Source organism: Stomoxys calcitrans, chromosome 4 (assembly GCF_963082655.1).
Source record: "Stomoxys calcitrans chromosome 4, idStoCalc2.1, whole genome shotgun sequence".
NCBI lineage: Eukaryota > Metazoa > Arthropoda > Insecta > Diptera > Muscidae > Stomoxys > Stomoxys calcitrans.
The window spans coordinates 115,374,065-115,395,086 of record NC_081555.1 but is presented as its reverse complement, the minus strand read 5'-3'; the positions used below and the strand labels follow the sequence as shown (position 1 = coordinate 115,395,086).

General features: G+C 41.4%; 1 protein-coding gene across 1 annotated transcript in view; it reads right to left on the bottom strand.

The window, feature by feature from the left end:
• LOC106081968 (homeobox protein Nkx-2.3) overlaps positions 1–3,549 on the bottom strand; it is a 44,125-nt gene extending 40,576 nt beyond the window's left edge. The window contains exon 1 of the mRNA XM_013244252.2: positions 2,048–3,549. Within this exon, the coding sequence (XP_013099706.2) occupies positions 2,048–2,936 (889 nt within the window). The 5' untranslated portion in view covers positions 2,937–3,549. The remainder of the gene's footprint in view (positions 1–2,047) is intronic.
• Between the last annotated feature and the right edge of the window lie 17,473 nt (positions 3,550–21,022).

Below are 21,022 nucleotides of genomic sequence, written 5' to 3'. Positions count from 1 at the left end.
TTTCTGATGGTCTCGCCAAGATTCGAACGCAGGCGATCAGCGTCATAGGCAGACATGCTAACCTCAGCGCTACGGTGGTATGACGAAAGGAGGTTTACATATATACCCGGTGATGGGCACCTAAAGTTCGGCCCGATAGTATCGATACTAGTATCGATAGAAGTATCGTAAATATTGAATTTTGCGATTATCGATAGTTTGCCAGCTCTAGTCGTTGCATGAAACAACAAAGTGCGTTCACAAAATCAACCCCGCAAGTTGACAATATTTTCAACGAAGACGGTGTATGATAATGACACCATTGGTGCATAAATATGTAACGACTTTTTATACCTTCCACCATAGGATGGGGGTATACTAATTTCGTCATTGCATTTGTAACACATCGAAATCTCGATCTGAGACCTAATAAATTGTATATATTCTTGATTGACTTGACATTCTTAGTCGATTCAGCCATGTCTGTCCGTCCGCCAGTCTATCTGTCGAAAGCTTGCTAACTTCCGTCGGAGTAAAGCTAGATGCTTGAAATTGTTCACAAATACTTCTTATAAGAGCGGATCGATTCGTATTGTAAATGGGCCAACTCGCTCCATGTTTTGGTATAGCTGCCATGCAAAACGATCACCCGATTTGACTGCTTGAGCCTCTAGAGGGCGCAATTTTAATCCGAATTGGCTTAAATATTGCATCAAAACAAATTTTTGCCCATAAACATTCCACTAAGGAACAGAGGCAAACTTCTCTCATATCAATAAGTGCAGTCGGATTCAAGTTTAAACTCAATGATAAGGGGCCTCCTTTTTATAGCCGAGTCCGAACGGCGTGCGACACCTCTTTGGAGAGAAGTTTTACATGGCATAGTACCTCACAAATTTTGCCAGCATTAGGAGGGGAAAACCACCACTGAAAATTTTTTCTGATGGTCTCGCCAAGATTCGAACCCAGGCGATCAGCGTCATAGGCGGACATGCTAACCTTTGTGCTACGGTGGCCTCCATGTTGCACCAGGTATTTCATTTTTACTTCCAACAATTCTGCCAAATAAGGTCCAAATCGGCTCATAACCTCATATAGCTCCCATTAAAATCGATCTCGGATCTTGAATTCTCGAGCCGCTAGAGGGCGCAATTATTATCCGATCAGGCTGAAATTTTGCATATAGTGTTTTGTTAAAACTTCCAACAACTCTGCCAAGTACCGTCTGAATCGTTTTATAACCTGATATAGCTCCCATATAAACCGATCTCCCGATTTGACTTCTTAAGTCCTTACAAGCCGCAATTTTTGTCCGATTTGGCTGAAATTTTGCATGTAGTGTCGAATAACTGTGCCAAATACGGTCCAAATCGGTCTATAACCTTATATAGCTCCCAGGTAAACCAGTCTCTCGATCACCCTTGTTCGGTCCCTAGAAGCTTTAAATTTTGCTGGTTTAACAGAAGTTTGGTATGTGGAATAAAATTATACCCTTCAACCAAATTTATGTTGCATAAGTTTTTAGCAGAATCCATGGTGGTGGGTTCCCAAGATTCGGGCCGTCCGAACTTGAAACGCTTTTACTTCCACCTTCCACAAATAATGTTCTGAGTAAGTGTTAGGGTAAGTACTTTACCCTTTAATGTTTCATGAGCTATGGCTTATTGGAAACTGGTTTGCCATCCATCTTACGTCATTATGTATGTTTTTTCCAAACATTTGTTTTTCCAGGTGTAATAATCGCATAGTAATGATCAATTTTCGTATATGCTGTGCCATTAAAAACTCCATATCAATTGCATGTGGCCGACACAACTATTTGCGATGACAGCTAACAACCGCAACCTTGTGAACATTTTCGAAACAATTTCTGTTTAACATTTCAGAATGATGCTGCTTCTGCTGCATTTGAATGAAGGTACAATGATGAAATGTTGGAAAATCAAAATGTAATTGCATTTCCCGTTGTCGTTATGTACTCGTAGTCCAAAGGGCATCCAAAAAAAAAAACTGCCAAGCACACTTACACAATCGCTCAAAACACAAACAATGTGTGTACTAAACTTACCCAAATTATCCCCAGGTGATGGTGAAATGATGGACAGTTGTTGATTTGACTGTTGTTGTTGATGTTGTTGCAGTTCAAGGTGTAGATGCTGATGTTGTTGTTGTTGCTGATGCTGATGATGGTGGTGATGCATTTGCAATTTGCTTGCAATCAGATTGTGTCCATGATGCTGCTGATGGCAGTCCTGTACGGCAGCTATTTCCAATAAATTGTTGACAGAGAAACGTTTCACATTTTCCGAGCCTTTGTCCAACAGAAAGGATGAGGAATAGGCTGAGCCTGTGTTGTGAATGGTGCCGGTGGTTGAGGGAGCAGTGGCCACAGGTGAAGCAGCCAAAGTCAAAGAGCTGGAAAGTTTTGCCGACAAACAGGCTGAGGGCGATGACAAGGGCTTGCCAATGGTGTTTGGTGCACACAGCTGTGAGTGAAGGGCCAAGGAGGTTGCTGATGCACCAGCAACAGCTGTTGGCGATAATGAAGGAGATGAGTTGCTATTGGAAGAATTTGCCGTTGCAACCACCGCCGGCACCATCACCAAGCCTGTAGCTGCCAACGATGTGTTAACGTAATTGCTATTGTTGTGGTGGGCTAAACAGTGTAAATGCTGCAGGGAAGAGCAGTTTGCGTCAACAGCAGATGTCAAGGAGGCCAAGGAGACAGGAGGCTGCTGAGCAGCTCCTTGGCTATGTCGTTGCTGCTGTTGCTGTTGGCTAAGTGAAGAATTGCTATAAAATTGCTGGACTCCATTTTCGCCCAAAGATGTTGCATTAGCATCACAGGAAGATGTCACTGTGCTGCTGCCATTATCGCCCACCAAGCTGGCCATAATTGATGGCATTGTTGGTTGTGAGTGTGTTTGCTGTTGCTGCTGGTGTGTATAATTCAACATTGCCGTCGCTGCTCGTGCTGCCAACACAAAATGCCGTGCGAAATAAATAAATCAATGTTGCTCGCCTAATGGCTAATTAACAAATAAGTATTGGATTTCCTTGCGAGCGGCAAATAACTTAATTATGTATCAATTAATTAAGAAAATTGTCACTGTGCTATTTGTACGTTTCTATTGGCAATGGCACACGCAAGCGGAAAAAAGCATAGCCAGTTTATTTCCTAAGGTTTGCAAGGAAGTAACGCGCGCGCTGCTCCAAGCCAATTCAATTCAGCATCACTTTTTAACAAAATTTGTTGGGTTTTCAACACAATTTTTTGTTTAGTTTGCCTTTGGCAGTTTCATCAGACAGGGTTATTTATCTTTAGCTTTAGTTGATGGCGATGACTATTTTATTTAAAATTAAAATTAATTTCCTTGGTTACGGTGGCTTGTGTCGGTTTTCCGTTTTTTAAGACTATTTGCCATATGTTGGTAATTGATTGGTGTTTTGTTTTTTTTTTTCTTCGTTTCGTTTCGATTTTTTTTCACTCTTTTTCTGTTAAACTAATTCAATTATCAATTAGCAAAATACACAATTAAGTTAATTAAGTTAATTGCTGTCGCAATACTAAACTATACTAAAGTCAACTGACTACTGAAATTATTTTCAATAACCCCAAAAAAGTGCACAGCATTCAACAGGCAAAAAGAAAATCATCAACCTCACCACACCAACACCACCACCATGAAGACAAAGACTAAACGTCAACACCTCCTTTCTGTTTTTCAAGAAATTGAATTTCTTACTTCTGTTAAACACCACAAAGCCAAAAGAAATCTCCCCATCCATTTGCCAGGTATCCATCTCCTTCTGCCCAATTTGAGTTCTTTATGTTGATCTCTTTCAACACATGAGCCTAGAAGTTCATATGTGATTATCTCTTGGGCCTTTGGTGTGCGTACCCTCTCTCACTCGCTCTCTTTCTCTCTGCCATTCGTTCGTTCTCACTTTAGATGATCACTTTTGAATTATGCCTTTTCTTATTGGCTGTTCATTGCCTTGATTGGTATATTGGGGTAAATTTATGGTCTCTTTTGAATGGGGAAGGCGTGCTCTATCCCCCAATGTGATTTATAAATAAATGTATCATAGTGCCTTACAGCCAGATGGTCTATTTTTTATTTATATTATTAGCATTGTATTTCGGTCGTAAAATATTGGTCTTAGTATTATTGCGATTAGTTTTCAATTATCAACAGGCAAATGTTTTGGGAAAAATCCTCAGAATAGCAATCGCGGAAAAACGTGAATGCAAAGCGAAGACAAACCCACACAACATCATTAAATGCTTAATGCAGATTTTTAATAAATAAAATATTTCTTTGGGCGATGGGAAAAATTGGAATATTGGATGTTTATAGCTGAGGTGTAGAAATGCAGACCGCAGCCTTCAAAGCAGAAAAGCCTCCGATCCCTATGGAATACCGACGGAGATCATCTGACATATGAAAACAGACCTGGATTTCTTCTAAGAATGGTTAATCAGTGCCTATTTGAGGGTGGAAAACAAAATAATACAAAAGTCAGAATCTTTACCAGTAGTGTAAAATCTATTTTATTATATTGCTGTACAATTTGGAGCTTGACACAAACGACTACGAGCAAAATCCAAGATTTTATAAATCGTTGCCTACGACGAATACTTCGATTTTCTGGGTAAACCGTATTTCAAATGAAAAATTACAAAAAAAGAACAATTAAAAGCGTGCTAAGTTCGGCCATGTCGAATCTTATAAACCCTCCACCATGGATCGCATTTGTCAAGTGCTTTGAATGATTTTTTCAATATATATGAGTTACATCAAGTTATTGACCGATATGGACCGCACTTGTCATGGCTGTCAGAAGTCATAGAAAAATACCACCTCCAAAATTTCAGGTAAATAGATCACAAATTGCGCCCTCCAGTGCCTTAGAGTGTCAAATTGGGAGATCGGTTTATATGGCAGCTATAGACGGCTATCAACCGATTTAGACCGTACTTGGCACTGTTGTTGGAAGCCATACTAAAACAAAATATATCAGGTTATGGACAGTTGTCGGATGTCCTTCCTCAATGATATGGGCAAAAAAATCCTTAAACGGTGTAGGCATCATTTCACTCCGTCTGATTTTCTTAACATCTACACCACTTTCATAAGGCCGAAAATGGGGTACAATTCACATGTATGGGCTAGAGCTTCAAAATCATCCCTGGAGCTACTGGGCCGTGTATAGAGGAGAGCGATGGCGTTGATTGGAGACAGTGGGGTATCCAACTCGATTGCCCCCCTTCATCATCGTCGCAATGTGGGTTGTTTGGCGCTGTTCTATCGGTACTTTCATGGTGTGTGTTCGTCTGATATTCGTTTTCTTATTACTGATGTAGGGAAGTATGTCAGGGATACTAGACATTCCAGGAACTCACACACGTTTGTAATTGATTCGCCCGAACCGTTCGTATGTGGAATCGACTTCCGGCTAATGTTTTTCCCACCCACTTTGCCATTCAAGATTTAAGACAAATGTCAATAAGCACTATATCCTATCCCCCCGGCAGCTGTATCAAAACATGAACCGATTTGTCCCATTTACAATACCAACCGACCAACACTAATAAGTATTTGTGAAAAATTTCAAGCGACTAGCTGTACTCCTTCCAAAGTTAGCTTGCTTTCGACAGACGGACGGACAGACATGGCTAGATCGACTTAAAATGACATGACGATCAAGAATATATATACTTTATGAGGTCTCAAACGCATATTTCGAGGTGTTGCAAACGGAATGACGAAATTAGTTTACCCCATCCTATGGTGGAGGGTATAACAAACACTTCCCCTGACGATGTAGTAATCCAAAAGAGAAAATGAATTTGGTTGGGTCATATCGAAAGCCGACCGCGCGATGATATAGTGAGAAATGTACTAGACTGGAACCCGCAAGGACAGAAAAAGAGGGGACGACCGAGAAACACATGGATCCGCTGTGCGAAAAGAGAGTTGGAGTCAACCCATATATTGAGGCATCAAGCCAAGGCTTTGGCCACCTATAAAGCTAGATGGAGAGAGTTTGTTGATGACCTATGTTCATACTGAACTTATAACTATTGGTCATATTTTGTTGTAATATATATAATATACTCCAATCTTCGTCTTTCTTATATATAAAAATCAATTTGTGTTTGTTTGTTTGTTGGTTTGTCTGTTCCGTATAGGCTCAAAAACGGCTGAACCGATATTCTTGAAATTTTCACAGATGACGCATAATGATTCCAGATGACGCATAATGGTGAAAATGGGGTACTTCAAACGCCAAATCTTGGAGATGGGTGGTGCGATTTTAGCGAAATTTTGTCCCCCATAATAGTAATCTAAAAACAAGTAAAAAGGCGTTAAGTTCGGCCGGTTCGAATTTTGAATACCCACTACCTCGCGTATTCGTAATCCACTTTTCATCATAGTCCGGTGAAGCTATATCTAAATATAGACCGGTCTGAAGCATAGATGTCGAAAAGCCTAACACAACTCACTGTTCCAAATTTCGCCGATATCGGACAATAAGTGCGCCTTTTATGAGCCTAAAACCTTAAATGGAGAGATCGGTCTGTATGGCAACTATATCCAAATCTAGACGGATCTTGTAAAAAGATGTCGAAGAGCCCAACGCAACTCACTGTCCCAAATTTGTAAATGCGCCGTTTATGGGCTCAAGACCTTAAATCGAGAGATCGGTCTATATGGCAGCTATATCGAAATCTTGACCGATCTGGGCCAAATTGAAAAACGATGTCTAGGGGCGTAATACAACTCACTGTCCCAAATATTTGGCAAAATCGGAAAATAAATGCGCCTTTATGGGCCCAAGACCTTAAATCAAGAGATGGAGCTATATCGACATCTGAACCGATCAGGACCAAATTGAAGAAGGATATCGAGTATCATTACACAACTCACTGTCCCAAACTTCAGCAAAATCGGATAAGAAATGTGAATCTTATGAGTATAAGACCTTAAATCGGCGGATTGGTCTATATGGGGGCTATATAGAGATAGAGTCCGATATAGCCCATCTTCGAACTAAAACTGATTATGGATAAAAAAGAACCTGTGCAAAGTTTCAGCTCATTATCTCTATTTTTAAAGACTGTAGCATGATTTCAACAGACAGACGGAAGGACATGGCTAGATCGTTGTTGTAACCACATTTGCATGTGGAGGTGGCGATCCTCATCATGCTCCTGTACATGAGCAAGCTCGTTCCGGTCCAAAGGACCGGTCGCCGTGGGAACTGGTAGGTAATTGGTTATTTAAAGGCCCCAATAACCCGCCTTGTGATATCGAGCATCATAGGCACTCAGTATTTGTGCAAGAGCAGGTGCCACCCTGCCTCTCACTGAGACTCTCCGCTCGATACCGCTGAGTATCCGCGACTGCTGTTGCAGCTACTCCGGATGGAGCATTCCACTATCCGCAACCTGTGGACGCGCCCGGTAGCTCGCAGCTAAGCTTCTCGTAACAGCAATGAACACCACACATATCGGACTTCAATGTTCCAGCCTGTATGGTGCTCACAGCTATCCTATGCCGGTGGCTAGATCGTCTTAGATTTTTACCACGATCATGAATATATATATACTTTATAGGGTCGGAAATGAATATTTCGATGTGTTGCAAACGGAATGACAAAATGAATATACCACCATCCTTCGGTGGTGAGTATAACAAAAATTTGGTATCCAAAGTTCGGGTGAGGTGCCTAGAAGGCTCCACATCCAAAAACCCACCAAATATATATATTTATAAATAATCACGACAATATGGAACTCAAATGACAGGTATTAATGAGTACCCGATATATAATTTTAGTACCAAGTGTTAGGGAACTGACGGAACCCTAGTATAGTCCAGAAGATCGTGTTATACGGATGGATTAGCTAGGGGACAGAGCGGGCCTTGGGGTCTACATTGAGAACCCAGATCTGTTTTAGACAGCCTGCTATGGTGTTAACGCGAGGAGTGTAATAAGGAAATTAACGCCGTCTCTGAGGATAGCACGATCCGCACCGTTTGGGTACCGGGCCATAGCGGAGTAAGAAGGAATAAAAGAGAAGACTATTTGACAGAGAAGGTTAGAGGACTGCCATCAATAAACTTGTCCGGTGGGTAGGACGTCGAACACTCTGTGGGCAAATCCGTGTCGTGAGAAAACAAGGCTATTAAAGAAAAGAATTAAGAAGGAGATCAGTATAGCTTTCGGTATCATAACGGGACACAGGACTTCATTTATGCAAAATCGGTGCAGTAAGTGATAGCATTTCCTATGTCCTTTCAAAAGGGTCTTTGCGTATCTCAATGTTAATAAATCTCCAGTCCCGGATGTTATATCAATACTTTTCCTATGTAAGTGTTCTTCCACGCTTGATCATCCACTACGCAACCTTTTCAACCTTGCTTACCGTGCGGGAGTTTTCCCGGCGCGTTGGAAGGTTGCGAACATTCCAAGATTATGAAGAGTACCTTGTGAGATACCTAGAGTCCAATGGACTTTTTTGTCTGTCTATCGAGACAGTATGGGTTTCGCAGAAATCGCTATAAGGATGACCTAATGGCATTTCTGAGGTAACGTTGCAGTCGTTCATCGACCATTATGGTGAGAGTAAGATCGTGGCTCTGGATATCTCCAAGGCATTTAATAGAGTCCGGCACGGTTCACTTTTATCAATGCTAGTCGCTTTTGGAGTCGATAATAACTTCGGTCGATTTATATCGAGCTTTCTCAGAGATCGCACCATACGAGTGGTTGTAGATGGGTCCTCATGTGATGAGTATGAATTGACCGCAGGTGTACCGCCAGGCTCTGTTCTTTCCCCTTTCCTTTTCCATATTTCCATTGACGATCTATTGGGTCAGACTTCGAATCCAGCCTACTCATTTGCCGATGAGAGTAGTCTGTGTCATTCATATTCATTCGACCATCAGTTCTCAAGAAAGACAGAAAGCGCAGTATGGATGAGACGCTCTCCCAGGATTTGTTGGCCACCCGGTACTAGTCTAAGTATTGGATCAATGTGTCGGTCTGCACATTGCTAAAATCCCCATCGATGTCAATGCATACCGCCAATGTGTCCTTTTATTTATCATGGTATCCACAATACGTTCTATGGTTTTGAGTAGAAAGGATGTAAGGCTTATAGGTCTGTAGGCCCTTGGTGTAGCATAACTTGCCTTACCGGGCTTTTGTAAAAATACCACCCTTGGCTCCTGCCAGCCTTTCGTAGTATATGCTGTGAAAATACAGGCCAAATTAGGCGTCAGTTAGTTCGCCCCCTTCTATAGTAACGCCGGAATATTCCATCGGGTCCGTGTGACTTAAATGATTTGAAGCTCCCAAAGGATTCCTTCACTATAAATTCTGTAATGATATGCCTTCGATCAACCTCATTATTCCAAGATTTCCGTGTCTTCGTGAGTTCTGTTGTATCCTGTGAAAAATGCGTTTTCATCAAAACCTCAACATACCCTCAGTTGTCTCTTCTCACTGGCCTTCATGTCGTCTACTAACGTTTCAGTTGCGGACATGAATTTCTGAGAGAAACTTGGCGGCGTCATTACTGCTATCAACCTGTTTGCAGAATAGCTTCCAGGAGGCACATTTTGCGTTCTGATAATCTTATTGCGTTCCTTGAGCCGTATGAAGTACACATTCCAATAATCTTCTGCTATTATACGACGAGCTCTTTTATAAAATCTGCGGATCTCTTTCCCAATATTGCGAATCTCTCCGGTCATCCTGGGTTAATTTTTGGGCTATTTTCCTTTTTCGAAGGGGTCAACTATCATCGAAAGACCCAGTCGTAATGCTGTTGACATTTTCGGCAATGTCTTCTATGTTTGGATAATCTAAATATCCTGCCTCTGTCTTCTTCTGATTAGTTTTTCGAATTTTGTCCAGATGGTTTTCAACTTATTACGGAAGCAAATCGGATTCGGCCCTGGCCGTGCTATACTAAACCTCATGTAGCCATGGTCAGAGAAGGACTACAGAGGCCAAAGATGTCCGTCCGTCTATCTGTCGAAAGCACGCTAACTTTCGAAGAAGTAAAGATAGGTGCTTGAAATTTTGCACAATAACTTCTTATTAGAGTAGGTCAGTTGGGATTGTAAATGGCCAGATCGGTTCATGTTCTGATATAGCACCCATATAAACCGATCTCCCAATAATACTTCTTGAGACTCTAGAGCTCCTTAACGTTCAAGCTCAATGATAAGGGGCCTCCTCTTTTATGTCGAGTCCAAACGGCGTGTCGCAGAGCGAGACCTCATGGTAGAGAAGTTTAAATATGACAGGATATCTCATAAATGTAGCCAGCATTAAAAAGGGGATAAATCGCTGAAAAGTTTTTTAATGTTCGGACCGGGATTTGAAACCAGGCGCTCGGCGTCATAGACGGACATGCTAACCTTTGCGCCACAGTGGCCTCCATGTTATAGTTTACTGTAGAGGTCAGTGTCCAAAGGAGTGTAAAGCAGAAACCCCGATTAGCCTGCACATTGTCAAATTAAACCTCTGGTAATCTTGTTTTTGAACACTTTTTAGAGCACGAGCACAACCATATCTCTCCTATAGTTATTGTCATCAAATATGTCATGTTATGTCCTAAAATCTTTGGGTAAATTGTACCTCTCTTCAAATTTGAATGTCCTTGACTCTGGTTCTATGTAGGAAATGGAATTCTCATCTATCATAAATGCCTTTGCCATACATAAAGGCCAATTTCATAATAATTTCCATAATCACTAAAACGTTCATCAAAAGCGAAATCTCAATTCCTTGAATTCTTTGTTAGCCATAATGATGTAATGCATTTCATAAATATGTGGCGCCACTACTCTCACAACAACAACAATAAGCGTCCTTTGCAGATGCAGTATCTCAAATCAAGCAGTAGAACAGAAGCAAACTAAGGATAGGGCCCTTAATCATCTTCCTCTTAAGTAAGTATCAACACACATGTTTTTGGTTAGGCGGTGTAGAGCGATATAGCAGCGAGCTAACCATTCATGACTGCATGGCATGAGCTGTGGTTGTGATGATTAGTTGGGATACGCGCGCTCAATTCCGGCATCATATTTCATAAAACACAAAAATTTTGATTTATTTGGTGTTTTTTGTAATGCCTCATATACTAAGGAATGATAGTCGTTATGTTAAGCCACCCATCCAACTTCGCTACTGTAAGATAGGTTATTATGAGTTGGTCGATTTGTTTGTAATGAGTTGGCCGATTTGTTTGTAATATAGAGCAGCGTAGGAGCAATGTCCTTCAGTAGTCAGCCGATAGATGAATTTGTTGGATCGATTAGCTTAGAAAAAATGCCACTGGGGGGATAAGCACAACAGAATACTTTTAGCCCCCCAGAATTTTTAAAAAATTTTGAAAATGGAAATGTCGGCTGCACCCATAGAAAAAATAAAGAAGGGCGTTGAAAAATTTACCACATTGCTTCATAAAAGTAAATCAACAGACAAATGTTTATAAATCAGCAACATTTTTGGTGAACGTAACATCCACAGCCATAGTGCACGGGTTTGTTTTAGAGATTGCCCAAAGTGTTTGTGTACTGCTGAGAATCGAACCTGTATTCAATCCATCCCATGATTGTGCTTCACCTAACCACATTGCCCCATAGACGCCAATGTACAAAGTATGTTTTAAGAGCTGTCTAAACTTAAGGTCGGTACACAGATACAAATAATTTTGAAAAACAACAGAACCCTACGGCCGGCAGTCGGTTAATCTGAACGATCCAAAGTAAAAATTTTTTACCGAAAGGCACTCGCTTTGCAAGCCATCAAATAACAACAATAAAATTAATGAACAAAACGAAACCATTCAGTCAACCCACCACCACATATGCTTTGGTGCCCAACTTCGGTATGGTGGTGGTTTGATTTTATTTTCCTTGTTCAGAAAGCACAGCTTATTCCCATTTGTTTACTGCTTATTCTCGGGGCTTTCTCTATCACTTTCTCTACTACTTCCCTGAAAACAATTTTGTTCAGTTTGCGGAATTTGTTGAATATCCACAAAATTTCAATTATTTTATCTGTCAAATCTCTACAAACATCGATATCGACACTATCGGCGAAGGTACATTTTTTTAAACGTCTTTCTCGAGATTAGAAATACTAGGATTGATAAAGATAGAAAACTCAATGCAGCCTAACGCACAGGGAGCCGACGATGGGACCATAACCTATTCCAAGAAGGCCATTTACTCAAGATTTGTAATACTAGTATAGGCAAAGATCCTAATATTGGAATGACCCGATGATGGAACCATTGCCGAATTTCTTAAGATTCGGAAGACTAGGATAGGCAAAGATCCTAATATTAAAACATCAGGCAGTGCACTGACGGGAAACACAATGCAGCCTAAAGAACAGGGAAAAGACTCACTCCCAAGTAGTCCATCTAATGAAAGACCAATGATTGAGGTCATCCAGATAATCCTCCAACGGAGCGAGATAGCTAGTCATGCTCTGATGGAGAAAATCAGCAAGGGCAAGATCCATACATCTATACTACAAATCCCTAGAGTTTTCAAGGTCAGATGCAACAGTGATCCATACTTCCTTAATTCAGGAGCCATATACGACCCAGTATAAAGTTTCTGGACTGAACCATATCACCCACCAATTATTCTATGCTGGCCGAGGAACTGCGTTTTTTGTCATAAAAATATATTTTATGTATTTTCCGTAGAGTTGCCAACATCGGATGCAACTGTGATGAGACAAGGAAACGGTGATTCATACATGCCATCACTTCATCTGCCTTTCGATTCTACGACAGCACCACATACGTCGGTACTGCAACGGTTGGTGAGGAAAACAAAACAGACAGGAAATGAGGTACTGATAGGGTGCGATGCGAACTCGAACCGTATTTCATGGGGTAGAACCAACACTAATAAGCGGACCAAGCCCTGGCAGAATTCTTCTTAAAATTGGTAACACTGCTACCTTTGTTGATAGGATTAGGAAGGAGGTATTAGATTTGACAATATGTTCGGAAAATCTAATCGATGAGGTTCAGGATTAGAGGGTCTCCATGGAGCATTCCTTCTGAGACCATCGCTACATTAGGTTTAGTATGGCACGGCAAGCGCCGAATCCGATAAGCTTTTTAATAAGATCAACACCAACTGGCCAAAATTCGGAAGTCTACTCTGAAGTAGACATGGGCAAGATAATTTAGATTCTCCAAGCATAGAAAACATTAAAGACAATGTCAACAGGATAACGGCTGGGTCTTTCGAAGATAGTTGTCCTCTCGAGAAAGGAAATCAGCCCAAGAAATTAGCCTCTTGAAAAAGGAAATCAGACACTGGATTACCGGGGAGATTCGCAACAGAGCACGTCGTAAAAAAGCAGAAGTTTATTAAGGTTATTACACGCGGCTGAAGGAATACAATAAGATAACCAGAGCGGCAAAACGTGCCTCCTGAAAGATTTTCTGCGACCAGGTCGATGACGTTAATGACGCCGCCAAGATAAAAAAGTTTCTCTCAAAAGCCCATGTCCAAACTGAAGCGTTAGTAGACGACATGGGAGTGAGAGCAGAGACAACGGAGGACTTGTTGAGGCTTTTGATGAAAACGCCTTTTCCACAGGATGCAACAGGAATCACGGAGACTTGAATCTTGGAATAATGGGTTTTATCGAAGGCTTATAATAACGGAATTTGTGGTCAAGGCAGCCTTGAGGAGCTTCATACCATTTAACTCACCATTTAAGGACCTGATTCAATATTTCCGGAGTTACTACAAAAGAAGGCCGACTATCTGACGCCTCATATGGCCAGTATTTTCACAGCGTGCTTAAGATTTGCATATTCTGGCAAAGCCTGGTAAGAGGCAAGGGTGGAATTTATACCTAAGCCCGGCAAGGCAAGTTATGCGACACCAAAGTCCTATAGACCTATAAGCCTTACGATCTTTCTACTCAAAACCATGGATCGCATTGTGAACACCATGGTAAAGAGCAGGACATCCAACGAACTGCTCAAATACAAACAGTATGCTTATGTCATGGGAAGGTCGGCGGAGACTGCGCTGCACGATGTTGGGCATAAAATAAAAGATTCCTCCGATGACAAAACGTACACACTGGCGGTATGCATTGACATCAAGGGGGCTTCTAAAAATGTGCGGACCGACACACTGATCCAATCCTTAGACCAATATAGGGTGGACCCGGTCCTTAGAGACTGGATAAACCATATGCTAAGGAACAGGTGTATAAATTGTATGTTCCATAAAAAAAATTTGAGGTAGAAAGTGGCACAAGGCACGCTACTGGGGGAAGGATGCTGACTGACGAGAAAATTGAGCCTGGCTGCTACGCAGATGATGTTATAATACTTCTAAGGGGTAAGGATCCGAAACAGATATGCAGAAGATCCGAACCAGCTATGCAGAAGGGTCTTACAGATGGCACACGACTGAACTTTACCTGCTCACGAGGAAGACGAAGAGGGGCCAATTAAACTCACCACGTTTCCTCAATAGAACTTTTTCGATATTTGACAAGGTCAAATTCTTAGGTGTGATTTTGGACAGAAAACTGAACTAGAAGTGGCACACCGAGAAGGCTCACAGATGTTGGGCACTATGTAGACGGACCGTAGGTTCAAAATGGGGCCTGAATCCGAGGATAGTCCACTGGCTCTACAGGAGAGTGATTAGACCAATACTTACTTACGCCTCAGTAGTTTGGTGGACTGCTGTGGAGAAAAAGTGCAACGTAAGGATAATAGAATAGGCTGAGCGATGAAACCAACGCCCACTAAGGCACTGGAGACTATTCTAGATATCCGACCCATCAACAGATACAGATCAAGCTTGAGGCAGCCACTGCGGCTACGAAACTTAAGGCGATGAAAGAATGGATTGAGGATGGTAGCAGCTCATACCATCGCGGTATAATCGAGGCGACGATAGGAAACCTGGAAGGAATGGAAGAGGTTTCGATCGAATACCTGAAATGAACCTTGAGGTCGAGTGAAAGGCACTGCTTCGAGCGGCTCAATATTGGATTGACAGAACCCTAGTATTGCCGTCTGGAAGATCAAGTGACACGGTTGGATCATAGCTAGAGGACAGAGTAGGCCTGGGTGGTGTGGTGCTTACGCGAGGACGTCGAGTTTGAACATCTTTTCGGACAGACGACCCATGAGGTCGAGGTCGTGCTGCCAGCCGCACGGCCTTGGACCAACGGAACCCAAGTATTGCCAAGATCATGTTACACGTATGGATGAAAGCTAGAGGACCGAGTGGGCCTGGGGATCTATTGGGTTGCCCAAAAAGTAATTTTCATATAGTCGGCGTTGACAAATTTTTTCACAGCTTGTGACTCTGTAATTGCATTCTTTCTTCTGTCAGTTATCAGCTGTTACTTTTAGCTTGCTTAAGAATAAAAGTGTAAAAAAAGTATATTGGATTAAAGTTCATTCTAAGTTTTATTAAAAATGCATTTACTTTCTTTTAAAAAATCCGCAATTACTTATTGGGCAACTCAATACATTGAGAATCCAGGGACTGAGATCTGTTTTAGATTGCCTGCCCATAATACGGTCCTGCAGGTGGAGATCTGGGCGATCACGGAATGCGTGAGGCGGTGTGGTGCTAACGCGAGGTCGTCGAGAGTGAACATCTTTTCGGACAGGCGACACTTGAGGTCGAGTGCGAGGCACTGCTGCAAGCCACACGGTCACGGTGCAAGCCACACGGTGTTGGACGGAAGGACCCCTGGTATTGCCATCGGGAAGATCATATTACATGGACCGAAGCTAGAGGACAGAGTGGGCTTGGGGGGTCTTCATTGAGAACCCAGGGACTGAAATCTGTTTTAGACAGCCTGATCATAATACGGTCCTGCAGGCGGAGATCCGGGCGATCACGGAATGCGTGAGGTGGTGTGGTGCTAACGCGAGAACGTCGAGTGTGAACATCTTTACGGACAGTAAAATGACCCTGGAGCAATAACAACCACGACGTTAAGGTCACGATCAGTGTTACAGTGTAAGAAGGAGATTAACGCCTTCTCAGAGGATGGCACAATCCGCATCATTTGAGCGCCGGGCCACAACGGAGTAAAGGGGAATAAAAGGGCAGACGATTTGGCAATGATGCTTGTAATACTATGGAACAGCAAAACAGTCGGAAGGACGGCGAAAATCCTATGGGGTGATCCGGATGGTGAGAGAACGAGGCTATTACTGAAAGGAAGCAAGAAGGAGGTCAGTTTAGCTTTTGGTAGCATAACGGGACACATAGTACTACGAGCTCACTTATGGAAAATCAGTTCAGCAATAGAACTGGCAAACTATCAATAATCGCAATGCTCGATATTTTTAATAATAAATATCGATAGTATCGATACTTTTATTAATTTCCCATCACCTAGACTTTTAAAGGAAAATGAGAAGTAAAAATCAGGAAATCGATTTATATAAATAGAAGCAACTTCAATGCACAGACCGAATAAAACCAAATTTAATAAGGTCAGCTTGAAGCCATGAAAGAAATCATTGTATTCCAATCGAATGAAAACTGCTAGGCGCAATGTATCTTATAAAGGGTGATTTTTTTAAGAGCTAAAGGAAAGTTGTTCAAAGCAAAAAAGGCACATAGAATTCAGAAAAATGAATGAAATCCTTATTTGAATCGATAGAACGGCCCACATAATTTAAAGTTTGAAGATTATTTAATGCAAATGTTGACCGTGCCTGCGCTTCAAATGGTCCATCCGCTTAGTCCAATTTTGCCATACTCTTTTCAACATTTCTGCCGCGCGAATAAATGCGTCAATGTTGTCTTCCAATGCGTCATTTGTAGCGGGCTTGTCTGTATAGACATGAGCTTTTAAATAGCCCCGCACAAAATAGTCTAAAGGCATTAAATTGCCCGCTCTAGGCGGCCGATTGACCGGTCCCGAATGTGAAATAAAATGTTCACCAATTTCGCCTCTCAATAAGTCCATTGTTATGCGTGCAGTGTGAAATCAGACACTGTGACACTGTGGTTTCAACAAACCACATGACATGCAAGTTAAGCTCTTGCATTTTGAGCAAAAAAATCGGATATCACCTAACGGTAGAGATTACCATTCACAATTATGTTACGATGATGATCTCCTACGAAGTACGGTCCAATGAAGCCACCAGCCCATAGACCGCACCAAACTGTGCCTCTTTTCTGAATCTATTGGCAGCTCTTGCAATGCTTTTGGCTGATATTCACTCCAAAATCAACAATTCAAAATCGAATAAGAATTGCGTCTTTTAGGGGCTAACGAAATAAAATAGCGAGATCGGTTTATAGGGGACCTGCATCAGGCTATAGACCGATTCAGACCATATTTGCCATATTTGAGGTCATGGGAGAAGCCGTTGTACAAAAATTCAACCAAATCGGATAATAATTACGCCCTGTAGAGGCTCAAGAAGTCAAGATCCCAGATCGGTTTATATGGCAACTATATCAGGTTATAGACCGTATAGGCTCAAGAAGTCAAGATCCCAGATCGGTTTATATGGCAGCTATATCAGGTTATAGACCGTTTTTGAACCATATTTAGCACAGTTGTTGGAAGTCATAAAAAAACGCCTCATGAAAAATTTCAGCCAAATCGGAAAGGAATTGCGCCCTCTAGTGGTTCAAGAAGTCCAGACCCAAGATCGGTTTATATGGGAATTATATCAGGTTATGAACCGATTTGAACCATAATTGGCACAGTTGTTGAAAGTCATAACGAAACACGTCATGAAAAATTTCAGCCAAATCGAATAGGAATTGGGCCCTCTAGAGGCTCAAGAAATCAAGACCGCAGATCGGTTTATATGACAGCTTTATCAGGTAATGAACGGATTTGAACCATAATTGGCACAGCTCTTGGAAATCATAACAAAACACCTCATGTAAAATTTCAGCCAAATCAGATAAGAATTGCGCCCTCTAGTGGCTCAAGAAGTCAAGATCCAAGATCGGTTTATATGGCAGCTACATCTAGATATGGACCGATATGGCCCATTTATAATCCCAACCGACCTACACTAAGTAGAACTATTTGTTCAAAATTTCAAGCACCTAGCTTTACTCCTTCGGAAGTTAGCGTGCTTTCGGCAGACAGACGGACGGACGGACATGTCTAGATCGACCTAAAACGTCATGACGATCCGGAATATATATACTTTATGGGGTCTTAGACGTATATTAGTATACCCCCCTCATATGGTGGAGGGTATAATAATATTCTTTTTAAATTCCAGTGGCCATTAAACCCTATTTGGTGTAGAGCATTAAAACGTCATCATTGCCCGACTTAAATCTTCACAACTTTTTTTTGTTTTCAAAATATTTTATGTCCTCCCCCTCAAAGGTAGTTGCTCCTGTTTAGATTTTCTTTTTTCATTTTATAGTACATGCGGCACACCCCTATGTTTGAACATTTACTTACGCAACAAGTCCTTAATAAACTGTCCTCTAGGTACACAATCATTTCGGAAGCAATTGAAAATCTAGGACGCTACAATGTATTTCAGTGTATATCCTAGGCGTGTGCGTATGGCAATGTGTTTGCCTTTGGATATTGGGACCAAAACACACGCACTCACACACATGTTTACATAGCTATGTTTAGGTGTGCTTATATGTGTCTCAACATCTGAGTCTATCTATGCTCCTTGAGAATTGAGAAGTTTACATTTTAAGTGGGCGTAATGATAGTGTTGACAGCTTAATTGGTATTTATTGCTACTTAAAATTCAAGGATCTTGTTAACAATTTTCACCTCATATTTTACAAGAATTTTTGACGTCATATCTGTAACGTGGGTATGCGTATGGGCAGGCATGAGGGATCCAATATTAGAAACTGAGAATGCGTATTAAATTAAACTCGACATTTTTTGCTGTGCAATAGGGAGAAACAATTGAAAAAAAAAATTTTTAATATACTTGAAGATTCTTCTTATTGATGTAGGTCATTGGGGATTGCAAATGGGCCATATTGGTTCAAATTTGGTTATAGTCTCCATATAAAACGATGCCTTGATTTGACTTTTTGTGTTCCCAGAAACCTCAATTTCACCTGATTTAGCTGAAATTAGACACAAAGACTTTTGTGGCGACTTTTAAAATCCAAGTATGATCCGAATCGGTATATAAACTGATATAGTCCCCATATAAACCGATCCCCGGATTTGACTTGAACCCCTATAACCCTCAATCAATACCCGATTTGTAATTCAAATACAAACTGAGTTAATAAGGGTAATTTTTTAGCGGAATCCATGGTGGTGGATACCCAATAAGCATGGCTTATTAAGGGGCCGTTCAGAAAAAGCCTTTATGCCAAACGTTGCACAGTGGGTCAAACGGCAAAAAATTGCAAATAAGTCCACAACTATTTATATGTTTATTTGTGGAGAATGGTGAGATATAGGGTATATCAGTTGACCATTTTTCACTTCTCCAACTTTTAAGGGGCTATAACTTTACTTAAATTTACTTAAGCGATTTGCATTATTCCAGACTTTACAGAAAAAGCTTGACGATGGCATATAATACTATGCCGTTGGACACCGTTAACGAGGTGTGAATAGTTTTATTTTAAAATATCAAAATTTGGTCTTGGCCCCCCATAGGATGGGGGTTTACTAATCTAGTCATTCCATTTGTAACACCTCGAAATATTCATCTAAGATCCCATAAACTATATATATTCTTGATCGACGTCCTGAGTCTATCTAGCCATGTCCGTCCGTCTGTCGAAATCACGATAGCGGTCGAACGCTTAGAGCTAGCCGCTTGAAATTTTGCAGAGATACTCAATATTGATGTAAGTCGTTGGGAATAGCAAATGGGCCATATCGGTTCAGATGTAGATTTAGTTCGCATATAAACCGATCTCCCGATTCGATTTCTGGAGTCCCTGGAAGCCGCAATTTTTGTCCGATTTGGCTGAAATTTTGCATGGAGTGTTCTGCTACGATTTCAACAATTGTGCCAAGTATGATCGAAGTCGATCCATGACCTGATATAGCCCCCATATAAACGATCTCCCGATTTGACTTCCTAAGCCCTTGCAAGGCGCAATTTTTGTCCGATTTTGCTGAAAATTTGCACGTATTATTCTGTGATGACTTCCAACAACTGTACCAAATACGGTCCAAATCGGTCTATAACCTGATATAGCTCCCATATAAACGGAAATTTGGCACAGTGACTTTTTGTAAATCCCAAATCATTTCTGTGAAGTGCGGATCAGGTTGGACTATATCTGGATGCCCTTAGACCGACCACCCGATAAAGGGTATTGAGGCCATAACTGATCCATTTATTACCCAAATCAGATGAAATTTGGCACAGTTTGTTCTGGTAGACCCCTACCCATTCCTGTCAAAGGTGGTACAGGCCGGACTATATTCAGATTTAGCTGCCATATATACCGATCTCCCGATATTGTGTTATGAGCCTATACAAGGAGCATTTTTCATCATATATGAATGAAATTTGGCACAGCGAGTTTCGGTACCCCTCTAAACCTTTTTGTTGAATATCGTCCAGATCGGACCATATTTGGATATAGCTGCCATATAGACCGATCTCCCGTTATAGAATATTGAGCCCATAAAAGGAGAATTTTTCATCCGATTTGGATGAAATTTGAACCAGTACGATTTGATAGACCTCTACACTTTTTTGTTGCATTTCGTCCAGATCGGACCATTTTTGGATATCTGCCATATATACCGATCTTTCAATATAGAAAACTAGATGGACAGAGCCCGCTCCGCAGCGCCTTCTTTCACTCTCTTATTTTGTCTTTGGGGGTGCAGGCACGGCCTTTCAGATATTTCGCCCCAATGTGGATATCATATTGGTGCTCTACTCCCAAATTTCTTTCATTTGAGCCCTATATTGCTATGATCGGTAAATATGTCCGGTATGGGGATGGTTTTGAGGGTGAGGTTGAGCGCCATGTATCAGATTCGT